Source organism: Danio aesculapii, chromosome 17 (genome assembly GCF_903798145.1).
Source record: "Danio aesculapii chromosome 17, fDanAes4.1, whole genome shotgun sequence".
NCBI lineage: Eukaryota > Metazoa > Chordata > Actinopteri > Cypriniformes > Danionidae > Danio > Danio aesculapii.
Genome location: NC_079451.1, coordinates 31,282,882 through 31,300,304, shown reverse-complemented (window position 1 = coordinate 31,300,304; position 17,423 = coordinate 31,282,882). Strand labels below are relative to the sequence as shown.

General features: G+C 35.9%; 1 protein-coding gene across 1 annotated transcript in view; it reads right to left on the bottom strand.

Moving 5' to 3' along the window:
* The window catches only part of shtn1 (shootin 1), a 65,163-nt gene that overhangs the window by 11,632 nt on the left and 36,108 nt on the right, over positions 1-17,423 (bottom strand). Inside the window, 8 exon segments of the mRNA XM_056477240.1 lie at positions 5,882-6,019; positions 6,107-6,233; positions 8,558-8,608; positions 9,798-9,904; positions 11,139-11,224; positions 14,251-14,377; positions 14,551-14,590; positions 14,592-14,705. Coding sequence (XP_056333215.1) covers positions 5,892-6,019; positions 6,107-6,233; positions 8,558-8,608; positions 9,798-9,904; positions 11,139-11,224; positions 14,251-14,377; positions 14,551-14,590; positions 14,592-14,705 — 780 coding nt within the window. The 3' untranslated portion in view covers positions 5,882-5,891.

Genomic DNA, 17,423 nt, shown 5'->3' with positions numbered 1-17,423 from the left:
TATCACCCCAATATGACTGTGAACACACTATACCTACACACAGTTGTCAAAACAGCTTATAAAAGACTGCTTACAAAAGATGATTTTCATGCCCTTTAATATGTAAATAATAGACAGATAACAAGCCACTGGTTAATAGCATGAATTGTGACAGACTAAAGTCTTACCAAATAAATTATATTTAAAGAGAATGTTTAACATGTGAAATGTTTCACCTCATTTATTAAAATTCTAATAAGTTTCTCAATAATGCTTCTTTTCCTCTATTTTTGATCATATCAATGCAGCTTGGTGAGCATAAAACGCTAATTTCAAAAACCTTTCCAAACTCAAACTTTTGCATATAATTATATAGACTCTTTATATATCTGAAGGGAACTAAAATGTCATTATTAGGCTTTTTATCTAGCAGCTTTCTTGTCAAATAAAATCGAGCAAGTTTTAAACTGCACTTACGCCCTACTTGAAGTGGGAAAACAACTAATGAAAAATGCCACCACTTAGAAATCATAATTTGGTTATGCGAATGTTTTTAACTTGTTTTTATCTGAAAAGAAATAGCACGAACCTTGAAAAAATGGCTCCTTCCATTGACGATCGATTCAAAAGAAGAGCCCATGTTATCCTAGCTGGATTTTGATAAAACAGAAGCAGGCAAGTGCTTGAAGGTTCATTTCTACTTAAATCAAAGTAGTAATCTGCTGTACAATATAGCAACACCTCGCTAAAGTCTGAGCAACTTTAATGAAGCATTTGAAGTCGCACAAAGATCAGACGCCTCTCAAAGTGTCTATTCAGGCCTGCCATAAATGAATGTACCACAGGCCTGTGGCTATACATGCTTTCAGAAAACTTTTCAGCCATTTAAAGAGACAGTGCACGGCAAAAAACAAACCAAAAAAAATGTTTAACTTCAGACCATACAAAACGTACTAGCCTAGGCATGGGCCAGTATAAGATTCGGACAGTATGATAACATTGGATAAAAATATCACGCTTTCACTGTATCACAGTATTACTATTACTGCTCTAAAATATGTTTGTTTATTTTACTGCTCTAAAACATGTTTAATGCCCCCCATTAAACACAATAGATTTTATTTTAAAAAACATTTAGAGTATTTTGGAACAGTAAATACGTCAGGCATAATAATTGAAATAAATCATTGACCTCCTCTTTCTTCATTTGTTTTAAAAAACACAGAGCACTAAAAAAGGTACCTTTGGAGATCTTCCTTTTCTTTGGATATAAAGTAAAGCCACTGAGCTGTTCAGTTCTATAGCATGCTTGGATTTAGGTCCATAAGCGACTTGTCTTTCAAATGTTTCTTGAACCATGGGCTGACCAGTAGCTTTTGATGTGGAGGGTAATATTCTGCTGGAGAAACTGTTGCCCTAAAAAACTAAAATAGTCATAAAAACCACATAAAAAAGATACATATACTGTAGGAACATTATAACAGAAAATATTTGCGGTTTTAAAACCTTGACTTTTCCAAACCGCAGTAACCCTTGAAACCAGTTATCATTCCATGCCTAAAATGTATAGTAGGTTTTTCTTCAGACTTAATTTTTATCTGTAGCTGTTTGTGTTTGTGATTCTTAGCTATTGAAAAGAATCCAAATCAGCAGTTACTAGCACTTAGAGATAAAAAAAACTCAAATTTAAAGGCAAAATAAAATGAATGCGCATGGCTACTAATGAAACATTGACGTTTTATGAAGCGAAATGATCATCTGTGCAAGAAACTGAACATTATTCACAGCATTAATATCTTTGATGCACAGTCCCGACAGACGTTCCTGTTACATAATGATTATTTATTTATGGATATGATGATAATTTTATGAATCACCAGTGCATGACCGCAGTTTCAACTTAAAATCTTTTTTAATGTTCGACTGATGAAAAAAAAAAAGTCACCTCAGTCTCCTAAATGTACATTTTTTGCTTTAAGTATTCCTTTAAGCCAGCGGTCCCCACACCCCAGGCTGTGAACTGGTACCGATCTATGGATCAATTGGCACTGGGCTGCACCATAAATATTTACATTAGATATCGCTTGCGCTGTTGTTGTTTATTGAAAGGAATGTGTCAATTGAGCCGCCGTTTTAGTACAGGGTAGCGCTCCTTTGAAATGAATGTGGGACCAAGGTGCAGTGGAGGACAGGCCATCCAGAGCCAGAGATATATACATATATCTATGATTGGGAGTTTTTCCGGTGGTCAGTATGCAAATATTTGATTAAATTACGAAAATGATAATTTTACATCACTTTTCGCACAAGCATTGCTGACAAAGAGCATGAGTTTGTGTGCATGGAAATGTATTAACCTCCCTACCTGTTAAATTTGATCTAATCCGTGTTATGAAACACACCCCCTCTCCTGCTTTCACTTCTCATTCTAACCGAGGGAGCGATTCGTTTGTGAATGAATCCCCGTTATGAACGACTCGTTCACTTAGCCGACAATAATACAAGTTTCTAGCACCGCAGCATCTTGTTGTCAAATTTCATTTACATTGTTTGCTTATTTTATTCAATTAAACTAGCATAAGCTGAGTATTGAGTGGAAGTTGGTGCTACTTTGCCTTATGGTCAGTGCAGTAAGAGACTGTATTATCATCAATACTTGTTTAGTACAAAAAAAAAAGAAATCTTACCTATGAAATGTTCTGCCTCTGTGCTTTGTTTTCTTTGTTTGCTCGTTACTATACTCATACACATCGCTAAAGTCCAGCATCTTCACATTGGCTTTGGTCTTGACTAGTGCGGTTGAATCACATTTGTCCTGGGAGCACTGTACAAATGTGGCGGCGCTATTGATGCATGCTCAGGGTGCGATATATAATGTATATATCTATAATGAATTATTTCCATTTTATTTATTATCTGAGCCTGAACGACTTTTTATTTTGAAAAATGACTGTATTCTCTTGGTTACATCTCAGTCATTTGAGTGCCAAAATGTAACCCACAAGCAGCAAAACAAGTAAGAAACAGACGTCTTTGGAAAGTTCCTTTGCAAAGGGGAAAAGGTTTAGTGAAGGACCTACGAACTACCAAGAAATGGATCAGCAACCCATTTGTCAACAAATCAGGTGAATCCAGCATGTCTGTACAAGAAGACTAAAAACTATTGTAGACTGAAAATAACGGCGCCGTTCACATATCGTGTCTTTTCTACATAAAAGTTTGTTATTTCCAATGGAGGCATACAGCTTGTGTGCGCATATTCGCACCACGAGTCACGTAACAAGGACTGAACGATCAGCTTCATATTTTTTAAGGAATATACACATATTTCGGTCGACTAATAACCTCAGACAAACACAGAACACTTAAACACTGCAGTGGTTTTTACATTTTCTCCATACATAAAACTTGTATCAGAGTATCAGAGTTGCAGCAATGTTTTGTCAGCTTGTTATCCTCTGAGAAAACAGTTGATGCTCGCCTAAGCGTTGCAGTGATAAAAAGGTTGGGGACCACTGCTTTAAGCAACTCACTTATATTAAACTCCATGATATATTCAGTTCAGCAGTGCTTTATTGCCATTCTGTGTTGAGAACAATTTAAAGAAAAAAAAAAGTATAACATTTTTCTTTGAAGGATAGTTTTGTTTGACTGATGACCTGAAATCATTTCAGTCTGTGTTGTTGCTAAAAACCTTTTCAAAGATTGAGGTCAAAGAATAAAGGTTGAAGAAACAGTAAAAAGATTGTGAAAGGGGGATAAGTTCACACCGGTGCCTTGTAATTACAGAGCAGGACATTACAAGGTTAATACTAGTCCAGCAAAAGCCATTTCAAAACAGTATTCTGGCACATGTTCAAGGCTCGTCATCAGCAGCGCTCCTCTAGAAAGGCTTCTCACATGGACAAAGCATGTGTCAATAACTTTGCTCAGCAACGATGAGAAATACAAAGTAGAAGACTGTAGGCCGGAGGGGATTTTGTTTCACTACTATTAAACTCCCAAAGACATTCAAAGTCCCTCAAGGTGAAGAAACATGCATTAAGAGATGCTGGAGAAAACACAACCTGGCTAATATGTTAGTTACAAACATCAGCTACTGCTCTTTCACTGTTCAGGGGGTTTATGTTTCAGTATCCTTTTCTTAAATTGCTTAGAAGTAATAAAACCTGACTAGTTGTTGACAGGTATAAAACTGTAAGGTTTAGATAATTAGCAACACATAGAGTCTGAGTTATTCTGAAATATGCTAATTTCTTTTTTAAATGTGTTCAAATTTACTGAAACATCATTGCTGAGATTACTATAGCACACTTTATCTGAACCATACAGTGGTCGGCAAAATTATTACAACACTTGTATTTTTACCAATAAAAATAGTTGTAAGTCAGTTATTGGCATCTTTTGTTGTAGCATGTTAGTGGAAAATATCACTTTGCTTTTTCAGACATTAGTTTTGCCATTAATTGTAATAATCCAGTGAGAGTTTTGTTTGCACAAGAAGCTGGTGCGCCACACAAAGTGGTCTGGTCACAGCATTATCTTCTTTTCTTTATGAAACAATTTTTGTGGCATCATATTTACATTCAATGCTTTTATTGAGATGTTAAAATGAAGCTTTGAACATCCTGCCATCATATTTTATGAAGTCGTTACCATAAAAATACAATATTCTTTTTTCCAAATATAGCCTATTTATTGTCTATGGGTTATTAGAGCACTTGTGAATGTGCAAACTTCTGTCTAGCAAATAGGAGAGCAAAGTTTTACCACAGCAGTGAAAATGTTGTAAGCATATTTAAAGGTACAGGATAAAGTAGTGGATGCTGAAATACGTGAATGCTTTGGCCAGAGGAGAAAGGTGAAATTTTGCTCCCCGCCACTGTCTGTTGCCACTGACTTGCTTGGTTTGGGACTTGTGGAGTGACACATCAACGAATTTGCTCTTCAGTATTTGAACATTCAGCAATGAAATTTAAACCAAACTGAACTGAACTAAACTGAACTTCAACTCTGAAAACTGGACTGACACAGTTTCAATTTACTAGAACTTCTATGTTAAGCTGCTTTGACACAATCTACATTGTAAAAGTGCTATAGAAATAAAGATGAACTGAATTGAAATACAGGCGGTAAATTTGGAGGTTAACGGTTATGACAATTAAAGGTAGAAATTGGTTTTTCTATACTTTATAAAATAACAATGTTACAATGTAATATACAGACATTTTGTTAGGAAAAGTCTGAGTACTATATTCTACATGGGTTTAATTTGAACAAAATTTTAAAACGTTAAAAATGACTGCTTCAGTAGTTCCAGTGTTAAGCTGGTGTAAATATTAGTGTTCTAATCATTTTGGCCACTGCTGTATATAAAATCTTATGCTCTGATACAGTATAACATCACATGAAAACCCAAGATAACATTGTGTTGAGGAAAGATTTGATATAGTTTCCAATGAGAGGGTTTGACAGTCTGAACTACTGTATCTAGCTATTTTTACACTCAAAACTATACAGTAGGTGCTGCTAAAACAAAGTGGTACTGTTATCTAAAGGCACTAGTTTTACTGGAGTTTTAAGCACTGAGCACCTGAATGCCTTTTAAATATAGTGCAATACTGGTTCAGTGAGGCTTGGAGTCTCCTGGTGTTCACTTCAGAGTTTCCAACACTAAAGGATTTCTGAAGGTTTGACCCAAAAACTAAAGAGAGGCTTATAGACACACATATACACAGAAGCAAAACACTGCTGTCAAGTCACATTATGGCATTTAAAAAAAAAGTACATAACTCAAGGCATTCCTGTTATGTGGTCACATGTGTTTGGATGAACTGTGCTAGTGCAGGCACACATTTTTTTTGGCTGCGTTACGGATGCACATAAAAGAGCAGATACTCACCTATGATCTCCTATGAGAGCTGCTCAGTGCATATAGTGGTTGTTGTGTGCTGTAGTGTTTCCTGGTCCCCTGTGTTCTGCCCTGGTTCTGACCGGGTCTGCTTAATTTGGGTCAGATCCACAACACTGCTGGGATTCGCTGGAGGGGAAGGGTTGAAAAGTTAAACGGGTGATCTGACTCAGGGGACAGAGAAAATGTGCAGAAAAGTGCATGTGTGTGACTGACTATTATTTTTCGCAGACTTCACTGCTTCCCTCCTTCTTTGCAGGGCTTTTTCCAGCTCAGACTTTTCTGATGGCGATGGGGGGCGTGGCCCAGGAGAGGAGGAGGGGCCTGGACGCTTGACTGTGTTCTAAATGGAATGAGTTCCAAACATTTGATTCTATTCTCACTCTTACATTCTATCCACTCTTTAACTCCTAGACTGTGTCCGAAACCGCTTACTTCTTGATTAGTTAATACATTTAAATTTACTACACAACCATTACAAAAGTACTGCATGTTCTATATAGTATGATCAATGGAATTTGGACATACTACATCCGCCACTTGTCATTATCACATGACCAACCCGCATCAGTTGCGTCGCTTCACTCCCATTCATGAATTCTCTTGTGTGGCATCATGGGACAGCGTAGTGTCCATTGTCTGGAAGTAGTAGGTCATCAAGGTACTTCTCGCCTACTGTTTTTCAAATACTATGATTCTGACTTACTACTCGGTTTGCATGCTGTATAATAGGGAGGTATGGGATTTCGGACACAGCCCTGGTGTATGGAATACTGTGTGTGGGTCCACACCTCTACATGTTTAAATTGAGAATGGACCCTTTTCACATTTCCAGGTTTCTCAGTAGTGGAAGTTATCAAAGTTTGGTAAACTTAAAGTGCAGTGAATGGGAGAGTACAACAAATAATTTTGTTATAATCATATTTGCTGAAATAATAGAAGAAAAACTACACAATGGTGTTATCAAGACTTTCAGAAAAAGGAAAGAATTGTGTGAGACTGATAAATGGCATGCCAGAACAAAGAACAACATCAAATTTACTGTCCTGCCTAGGGCTGTGCGATTATTAGAAATGTGAAATGTTGCAATTAGCTAATCGCAAAAGGCTGCGATATGAAATATATATGTGTTATATAATTTCCCCCACCCAGAGCAAATGTGTGACTGCTGTCTGTGTGTGACAGTCTAAATATCCAATTGAGTGAACACACTTTTGTTCTGCCTAGTCAGAATTGCGCAACTGAACTATGCTGAAAACCAACAATGAAACAAACAAACAGGAAAGCGCGGACAAATGGGATGATGGCCTCTGGCTCTTCAGAAGCAGTAATAGACTAATTCATATAAAAGAAAAACAGCATGTCAGTAATATTGGAGTATTTCAGATTTAAAGCCACAGACACTGAACGAAAACAGGTCATTTGTAAGAGCTGTCGCAGAATTTTTGCCACAGCACGAGGAAATACAACAACCAGCACCTGAAAAAGCACCACAGATGGCCATATAAGGAGTGTCTTACTAAAAAGTAAACTAAAAGTATTGCTAGTGACACTCAAACTAGTAGCTAGCAACAGCAAAGTACAGAGTTGTTTGCAGCCGTTACACCATATGAAAAGACATCACGAAGGCACCAGGAGATAACTAACACCATACATCACTACTGTTTTAATTTCTGAATATTAATAAACATATCTGAATAAAAGTTGGAGGTAGTTAATATCTTTTCAGTTCAACACTCACTGCATTTTAGCAGTAAGAAGCTACAATAGAGAATATTGAGCTGAAGCTTGACTACAAAATTTAATCGCAAATCAATTAGAAATCGCAATATCTTTTTAAAAATTAGATATTTCCACAAATCGCACAGCCCTAGTCCTGCCCATAGACACTGCGTTAGAAACACCTCACACAAGCGGTGTAATTGGATATAAAGTTTATATAATACATACATAAATACGTATAAATGTTTATGCATTTCATAAATCAAAATAATAAAAACTTTCGTGACTGGCTTGATGACTGTTAATCGCATCTTAACAGTCTTGTGAAAAGAGTCTATTCCGTCTATTCCATCTCAAGCTACTGTAATTCATATCACAGATCTGAGGTGTGGCATCTCGGACACCAATATGTTCATGATTCATAAAAGATTAATTACTGTCTGGCCCTCTAACATTTCGGTATGGAGATAAAAGTTATGATTTCGATTTTTTGGTGAGATTATACAGTAGCACTGTTGCTGCGTTTGCATCTCAGAGCGTTTGGACATGAAAACAGTGATGCATAACATCTGACTTAAAGGGGCAGTTCACCCAAAAATGAAATTACCTCATTGTTTATGCTTCCTCGTGTGGTTTTTAATCTTCACAAGATTCTTTCTTCTGTTGAACACAAAATAATATCTTTTGAAGAACTAGGGTAGCTGTTACCCTTCGACTTTCATAGCAGGATTAAAATAACTATGGAGGTCAATGGGTGTCGGCTACCAGCATTTTTCAAAATATTTTCTTTTGTGTTCAACAATAATCAAATTATTGAACCACTGGACTAAGAGTAAATGATAGCATTCTTATTTATGAGTGAACTATCCCTTTAACTGACAGCAATGTTTGCAATACTATAAACAATTAATTATCAACTATAAATACAAATAAAACAATTCTGACCAAGATGCCCTGAAGTTCCTGTATGGCAGAATTGGATGATGTTGGCTCTTTCTGCAGGAAAACACATCAGAAGAATAATTAAGCAGCATGTCATTAAATTATTGTCATGGTATGAATAAATGACTTATGTAAGTGAGTATTATTATTGTTAAAATGTTAAATGTAAATAACTGTAAATAAATATATACACTGAACAAGGCTGAATTTATTTTATCAAAAAAGAATCAGTTATAATATAATATAATATAATATAATATAATATAATATAATATAATATAATATAATATAATATAATATAATATAATATAATATAATATAATATAATATAATATAATATAATATAATAAAACATAATAAAACATAATAAAATATATTATATTATAATATATTATATTATATGGCAACACAGTTGCGCAGGTAGAGCTGTCTCCTCCCAGAAAGAAGGTTGCTGGTTCGAGCCTCGGCTGGGTCAGTTGGCATTTCTGTGTGGAGTTTGCATGTTCTCCCTGTGTTTTCACGTGGGTTTCCTCCGGGTGCTCTGGGTAGGCTAAATTGTCCGTAGTGTATGTGTGTGTGAATAAGTGTGTATTTGTTTCCCAGTGATGGGTTGCAGCTGGAAGGGGATCCACTGCATAAAACAAATGCTGGATAAGTTGGCGGTTCATTCCGCTGTGGGGACCCCAGATTAATAAAGGGGCTAAGCCGAAAAGAAAATGAATGAATGAATGAATGAATGAATATTATATTACATTATATTATATTATATTATATTATATTATATTATATTATATTACATTATATTATATTATATTATATTATATTATATTATATTATATTATATTATATTATATTATATTATATTATATTATATTATATTATATTATATTAAACTTTACCATCACTCCAGCCTTGAGCATCACATAACTCTAAAATCACTTTACCACATTGATTTGATGATCTAGAAAATGATTCTCTGAATTTAAACATTTCAATAGAACAGGATTAATTTAAAATAGAAATGATTTTTAACATAAAAACCGTCAATTTATTTCCCACTCAATGCATTCTTGCTAAACAGTTTAACAGTATTAAATAAAATCAAATGAAATAAAATCAGAACTAGCTGAGATTCCTTTTATCAAATGATTGATATCATACATAACTAATCAAACATACTGACATTGATTAACTGAATAGCAGAAAGTACAGGCAGTGAGGGATTTTCTATGAAAAAATGTACCGGTCCTGGTCTGGCTCTGTTGCTTGTCTGGGAAACCGGTCGAAGTTGAACTCCTTTCTTAATACGCAGCATCATCTCATCCACAGCCTGCTGTCTGACGTCCTTCTCTACACACGCACACACACGCACACACACACACAAATGGGATTTCAGTTCAAACACATTATACACACACATTGCTTGAATTTGATTTGAGCTATAGAATATGCAGATGAATTTATGATAAACAGCATTTAAGCAGAAGAACACACATCTCTGCTTTTCATTAGCAGTCATTTCAGACACAGAATAATATCAGACGTTTCCCTAATGCTATTAAACAGAATTGCTAGGGTTTCTGTTTGAGCTGGCATGCATAATTATAAAAAAACTGATCAAAAGAAAGTTGATCTATGGTGTTTGTCTTTATTTAGTGGCCTTGGCAAACACTTTTAGTCAATCTGTCATTAACTGAAACAAAAAATGTGAATATTATCTGCTTACCAGTTGATGTTTTTCTAAATCACTGAATTGGCAGTGCATTTTAGAGCTCTGCATAGTCACAAAAACCTCCTTCTATTCATATGAGATCATAAAAATGTTGTTCGGCATTAACAAGAACACCTGAAGGAAAGCAGCAATTATTTGAAAGTATCTAAGCTTTGGCCTGCCACTTGTATTTATTATGGGATGTGGAAGAATTTTAGTAAATCCATTTGCACCATTCCTGTTAAATATTAAAATGAAAAATGGAAATCAAGCACTAGTGATATAAAAAAGGCCAAAGTTCGCCAGTCAAATTCTATAAACCCAAACATCATGCCAATAATTGAAGCAATGTCAGATTTGTGTTGGCATAAATGGGTAATGACTTATCCAGCCTCTGTTTAATAGTGTTTGTCCTTCAGCAAAAGCGGCAAGTCTTCTTTTTCTTTCTCTTGCATCTTTTTTTTTTTTGTATAAGGCTGAAAGAAGTACCTCAGGGCAAACTTTATACCCGAATCTTTCATGTTTTACCCACTGCTGTAATTAAGAACTGAAACTGTATTCTACATGAATACTGTACATTAATTACATTTCGTTCCAGCCTTTACACAAACAACGTAAACATCTATAATCTTTCCCACGGCTTGATGGTGAACACAAGTGTGGAGCAGACCTGCTAATGAAATGAAAAATGAAAGATCCTTGAACTGTTGCCATCACCGATTATGCAGCTTTCGATCTATGTAATCTTCGCATTTATGAGTTAGTATGCACACCTTTGCATTTATTAATTACTATGTACATCCTTCAAACTGTGCAATCTTTAACCTGAGCAGATATATAGACACGAACTGAACTCTGAACTTGGTTCTTTACCTGGGGATTTCTCAGAGGAGTCCTTCTCCACTAATGCGATTTCAGTGCTCACATCTTTTTTCTTACGAAGTATTGATAGCAATGAGCTGAAAGAGATGATAGACAAGAAATAAAAGAATGAGAAAATAGCCAGAAAGCCCTTCAATATGTGCCGACTCGACTGTCTGCTTTCATTTAGAAAATACGACATTGAAACTTCTACTTGAAAATCTACTTGTTTTTTCTTTTCATTTTGGGCTTTTACAAAACGTGCTTCACATTGGGGTCATAACCGTTTTATTTTGTATATATCTTTTTATTTTGCTTTTTCAAAAGTTAACAATACAGAACATCGAAACTAAGCAGCAAACAAACTAAAGTAAAAAATACACACACAGTATATAAAAATTAATAAGTAAAATAAAAATCAACAAATAAATAAAAAGGGAGGAGATACAGTATAAACCAATGGAGAAAAACTATTTTGTCAAATCAAATCATGTGGTACTGTTTTAACATAATTCAAAAATGGATTCCAAATCTTTTTAAATTATTCACCCATTCCTCTCAAAGAATATGTAATTTTCTCCAATGGTATACAGCTGCAAACTTCTGAGATCCACAATCCAATTGGTAGATCATTGTGTATTTCCATTTTAAAGCAATACATTTTAAGCTATTGTCAGTAACATTTCAGTAAGCTTAATAGCATGATTATGCTGGAGGTTAGAATTTGTATAATTGCCCAATAAACATATCTCTGGATCTAATGAAAAATCAATTACATGAATCAGTGATATGGTATTGTATACTTTTCCCCACAACACTTTCACTTTAGGGCACAGCCATGTAGAATGCAAAAATGTACCTTCTTCTATACCACATCTGAAGCAGAGGGGAGAAATACTGTTTTTAAATTTCTGTAATCTGGATGGAGTATAATAAAACTGGTGTAAGCAATAAACTGGATTATTCTAAATCTGGAGTTCAAAGTTGAACTCTACATAGCTGACCCCACAGGTCATTTTCTAGTGTTATCCCCAAATCCTGTTCCCATCCAGTATTAGACTTATGTGGGTCAGTCAAATAACAGTTTTTTTTAGCAGACTAAATTTCATAATTATTTGTTTTGCTGTAGCCGAATGCTACATTTTAAGAACTGCATCCACTTTATTACAAAAACCTGTTCACATTTCCAAACCTATATGACCATAATGTGGCCATCATTACCGCAGGATAAATGTGATGTGTCACAAAGCTCAAATCATCTCCAACTGTTTTCTGGAACATGAATGAGAGTTCACTAATACTCAGATGTCCAGTGGAGCACTTTCGGGATGTGGTGAAATGGGAGAATTGCATCAGATCTGCAGCCGACAAGATCATCAACTGTGTGCTGCTCTCATTTAAAAAAAATTGAATTTGTAAGAATGTTTCAAGCACTTTGTGGAAATTGTGATTCTGCCAAAAGACAAAAGGTTTTCAATTTGGTGGTAGCAAGGTTTAGGCCCAATCACAATTCTACTTTTGTACCCCTTCCCCTTGGCCCTTTAAACAGAGTGTGAAGGGGAAGGACTTTAAAATTTACCCCTAAGAAATGAGACACCACTACAACAACATCATATGTCATCGCGATCTCTTGCTATATATGAGATTGACGATCTCCACTGCTGTAGTTATTCCAGTTGCGTTATTTTTTGGTATTTATCTTCAGGAAATCAATAAAGGCATATATTAAGTTATCATAATGATATAATGTGGCAATAAGATCATAACTGTACTGTGCATTTACACCGTGGCCATATTCATCTATGTAAACACACAAACATAACATTAACATTATATCAGACACTGTAAAAAGTTAATTCCCAGCCACTAGACTTTTCTGACAGGGTATTCGAGTGTCATCAAGCGTCAGAATGTTGTGGGACTGCTGTACAGGAATTATTATAGGGATTATAGATAGCCAAATTTTGCGGGGGTTTTTTTAGCTCTTTTTTTGTTTCGTTTTTTTTAAGCGGTAAAACATGAACACCATTATGAGTATATTAAACCATTTGCTTGTTTCTTGTTAAAATTCATAATAATGCCAAAAAAATACTAATTTGCATCTCCTTACTTCCATGTGCAGCTATGCTGCCGTTGTAGATGGTGTTTTCTGGGAAATTTTCTTACCCCTTGGTTTCGAGTGTGGTCCTAAAAAATCTTTGTTTGAAGGGGTATCTAGCCCTTCCCCTTAGCCCTACGCCTTCAAGCTAAAGAGAATTGGGACACCCCAACCCTTTCACGTGAACCCACAAAACGAGAGGTAAGGGGAAGGGCTAAGAAGTAGAATTGGGATTGGGCCTTAAAATTTACACTCTTAAAAATACAGTTTTTTGTGATGCCATTACACACCTTTTTTTTGGTAGGCCAAAGATCCTTTCAATAAGTGTTATATAAAAGAACCATTTTTTCTCGCTGTTTAGAATCCTTTATATTTTAAAATCTCTTCAAATAGAAAATGGCTATTTTAAATAGTAAAAATATTTCAAATTTGTAATATTGTCACTGTGCCTTTGATCAAATAAATGCAGAAATGGTGAGCTAGAGACTTCTTTAACCATTGTGTGCAATTGTGGATGTTTTCTGTTTTCATCCACTCTGGTGATTTTGTATCTTAAATTTGCCACAACTTTCTGTTTCAGCTTTTGGTGTTTTCTCAGTTTTTTTTAGTGACAAATCTTATCTTGACACGTATTTTGGGAAAATGCTTTGAAAGTTAAAAATGATTTAAAAATTCAACAATACACTCTGGGTAGATTTACAACCATGGTTATGACCACTGGCTGGTTTTGCCCTATTGACTTCCATTATAATGCCATTTTGTGATTGCAGGCCTATCTAAAAATTAAAGCTGATAAATGATGAACTGATGAAACTGATGATCAACAGTAAATTACACATTTTACCTCTTCCCAACAGGGAAAACCACCAACAATCAAGCATGCATGATTATATGCTGTCAGGGCTTTGCAATCAAAATATGTCTTATAATGGAAGTGAATGGGGCAAAACCACACATGAGCATAATGAAGGGGTAGTAAATTTGAAACACTAATTTTGATGGCTTTTGTCATAAACAGATATTCACCTGAGTGGGTTGCTTGAGGAACTAGATGGTGGAGGTGGAGGAGGGGGTGGAGGGGGAGGTGGAGGAGGTGCTGGGGCAGCAGTTGGAGGGTTGGAGACCTGCTGGAGCTTCTTTTTCAGTTCCTCCACTGCAAACAAACAAACAAAGCTGTTCTCAGAGATACAAACTCCTGCTTGGTTGTGTCATGTCACAATTTGTGTAGGTGTAACATATATGTGGTTGTAAAAAACATTATTATGAAACTGTCAGTATAATGTCAACCTGACTTCAAAATGGCTTTCAGATGTTAAACCCTGGTACCTGTGAATCTGAGGTCTTTGGCTTCGGTTTCAGCTTTAGATGTGTTTGTGCTGCCACTCTTTTCTCTCCTCCTCCAGCAGATCTGTCTGTCTCTGAAGCGCCGTCAGCTGCTTCTTTACTTCACTGCTGTTTACCTGCTCTTCAAGAGTCTTCACCTGGAGTTCACCAACATGCACACAGAACAACAATGGCAAAAACATAGGTTGTAGAAATGTACCATGACCTTCAAAACGTACAGGTAAAGTGTGCAAAAATATTTTATGTTAAAATAAATCCTCTTAACCCATTTTTCACTGAGTACTATAAAGTCCCCGGTGTACCTCAGAAAAAAACCATGTATAGCCTAATTTCAAAGATTACCAGGCAAAAATTAAGTTTGATTTGAATTTAGCCTCACAACAAGAAGGTCACGGGTTCGAGTCCCTGCTGAGTCAGTTGGCATTTCTGTGTGGATGTTCTGTTTACATGTTCTTTCTGTGTTTGCGTGGGTTTCCTATGGGTGCTCCAGTTTCCCCCACAGTCCAAAGACATGCAGTATAGGTGAATTGAATAAACTAAATTGCCCATAGTGTATGTGTGTGAATTAGTGTGTATGGATGTTTCCTAGTACTGGGTTGCAGTTGAAAGGGCATCCGCTGTGTAAAATGTGGTGACCCCTGATGAATAAATGAACTAAGTCGAAGGAAAATGAAATGAATGAAAGTTTGAAACAACTTGCTGAGGTGCACTTTACAGAGTTCATCCCCATTTTTACTACTAAAATTCAATGACTTTTCCAGGACTTTCAAGTAAATTTTCATAACCTAATTTTTCATGTATTGTCTACGTATACGTGGTAAATAATAAGGAAAACAATGCTTGTTTAAAGTTATTACAGCACATCATAAAACATGCAACAATCTACATTCATTCATTCATTTACTTTTTGGCTTATTCCCTTTAATAATCAGGGGTTGCCACAGCGGAATGAACCGCCAACTTATCTAGCCTATGTTTTACGTAGTGGATGCTCTTCCAGCTGCAACCCAGTACTGGCAAACACCCACTCACTCTTGCATTCACATATATACACTACGGTCAATTTAGCTTTTTAGCCAATTTAACTGCTCTCCATGATGTGTCTCGGGTGCCTGCTTAGATAACAGTGTCTTTATCAGATGTTTACAGAACAAGCAGGAACCCAGTGTGCCTGTAGCTTTCTCTACACATATATGTGTTGTATTACGTGACAGAAAACTGAAGACTTTTTCAGGCCGTATAGCAAATCACTCAAATCTTGTGTCTATTAAATATAAATCTGAGACTACTGTAGCAAAAACAGATAAAACTGTTAAGTTAGCACTTTTAAACATCCGATCACTTAACAATAAGTCACTTTTAGTCAATGATTTTATCAGCTCAAATTGCCTTGATTTTATGCTTTTAAATGAAACTTGGCTAGATGACAGCTGTAGTGCAGCAGTTCTGAATGAAACAGCTCCTTTAAACTTTGACTTTTTGAGTGTTTGCAGAGCCAATAGGAGAGGTGGAGGCATTGCTGCCCTGTTTAAAGATGTCTATGAGTGTAAACAAGTGTCATTTGGTGACTTTTTGTCTTTTGAATATCTGAGTATAGCACTAAAAGGTGCTCCACGTATCTTACTGATCATTATCTACAGACCTCCAAAATATTCTCCAACTTTTATTGATGATTTTACAGAGCTGTTATCATTAGTAACCTCTGAATTTGACTATTTTACCATTGCTGGGGATTTTAATATTCACATTGATAATCCAGAAATCAATGCTGTAAAAGAACTGATGACTGTTTTGAACACTTTTGATCTGACTCAGCATGTTCAAGGACCCACACACAATCGTGGACACACTCTTGATCTTCTTATAACTAAGGGTTTACACATTTCATCAACTGTTGTTAAGGATGTTGCACTATCAGATCATTTCTGTATTTTCTTTGACATATTGATCACTCCAGCTATTAAAGACAGATCTGTCTCTGTCAGAAAGAGATACATAAATGAGAACACTAATGAGCAGTTTATGAAGGCCATATCTCTAGCACCAAGCATATCTGCAGACTCTGTTGATTCTCTCCTTGATTTGTTTAATTCTAAAGTTAAGAATGTCATAGATGACATTGCTCCTGTTAAAGCCAAGAATATAACTAGCAGGCAAAGGGGATCCTGGACTAGGTCCCCAAGAATACAAATGACGAAAAGACAGTGCAGAAAAGCTGAGCGTATGTGGAGAAAGACGAAACTAGTAGTCCATTATAATATCTATAAAGACAGTCTTCGTGCTTTTAATATGGAACCAAAAATTGCTAGGCAGACTTTCTTTTCAAGCCTTATAAACAGCAACGTAAACAATGCTCGTAAACTCTTTGCAACGATAGAGAAACTCACAACCCCCCCCCAGTCGGATTCCCAGTGAGCTACTCTCTGAAAGCAAATGTAATGAGTTTGCTCATTTCTTTACTGACAAAATCAATAATATCAGAAAGGCAATCAGCTCATCCAATCAGCCAAGTTGTGTCGAAGTCAGACTAGCTCAACCACAACTTAAGAAATCAGACATTATGTCCGATTTCATGGCAATTAATGGCAAAATCTTAGAAGAGATCGTGCAAATTATGAAAACATCAACCTGCAGTCTTGACACGCTCCCCACATCATTCTTTAAAACGGTGTTTACCTGTTTAGAAATGGATCTTCTAAAAGTGGTAAATGCTTCACTTCTCTCAGGGATTTTTCCTCACTCACTTAAAACTGCAGTTGTTAAACCCCTCTTGAAGAAGAGCAACCTGGATAACACCATATTGAGCAATTACAGGCCCATCTCAAATCTCCCTTTCATTGGCAAAATCACTGAAA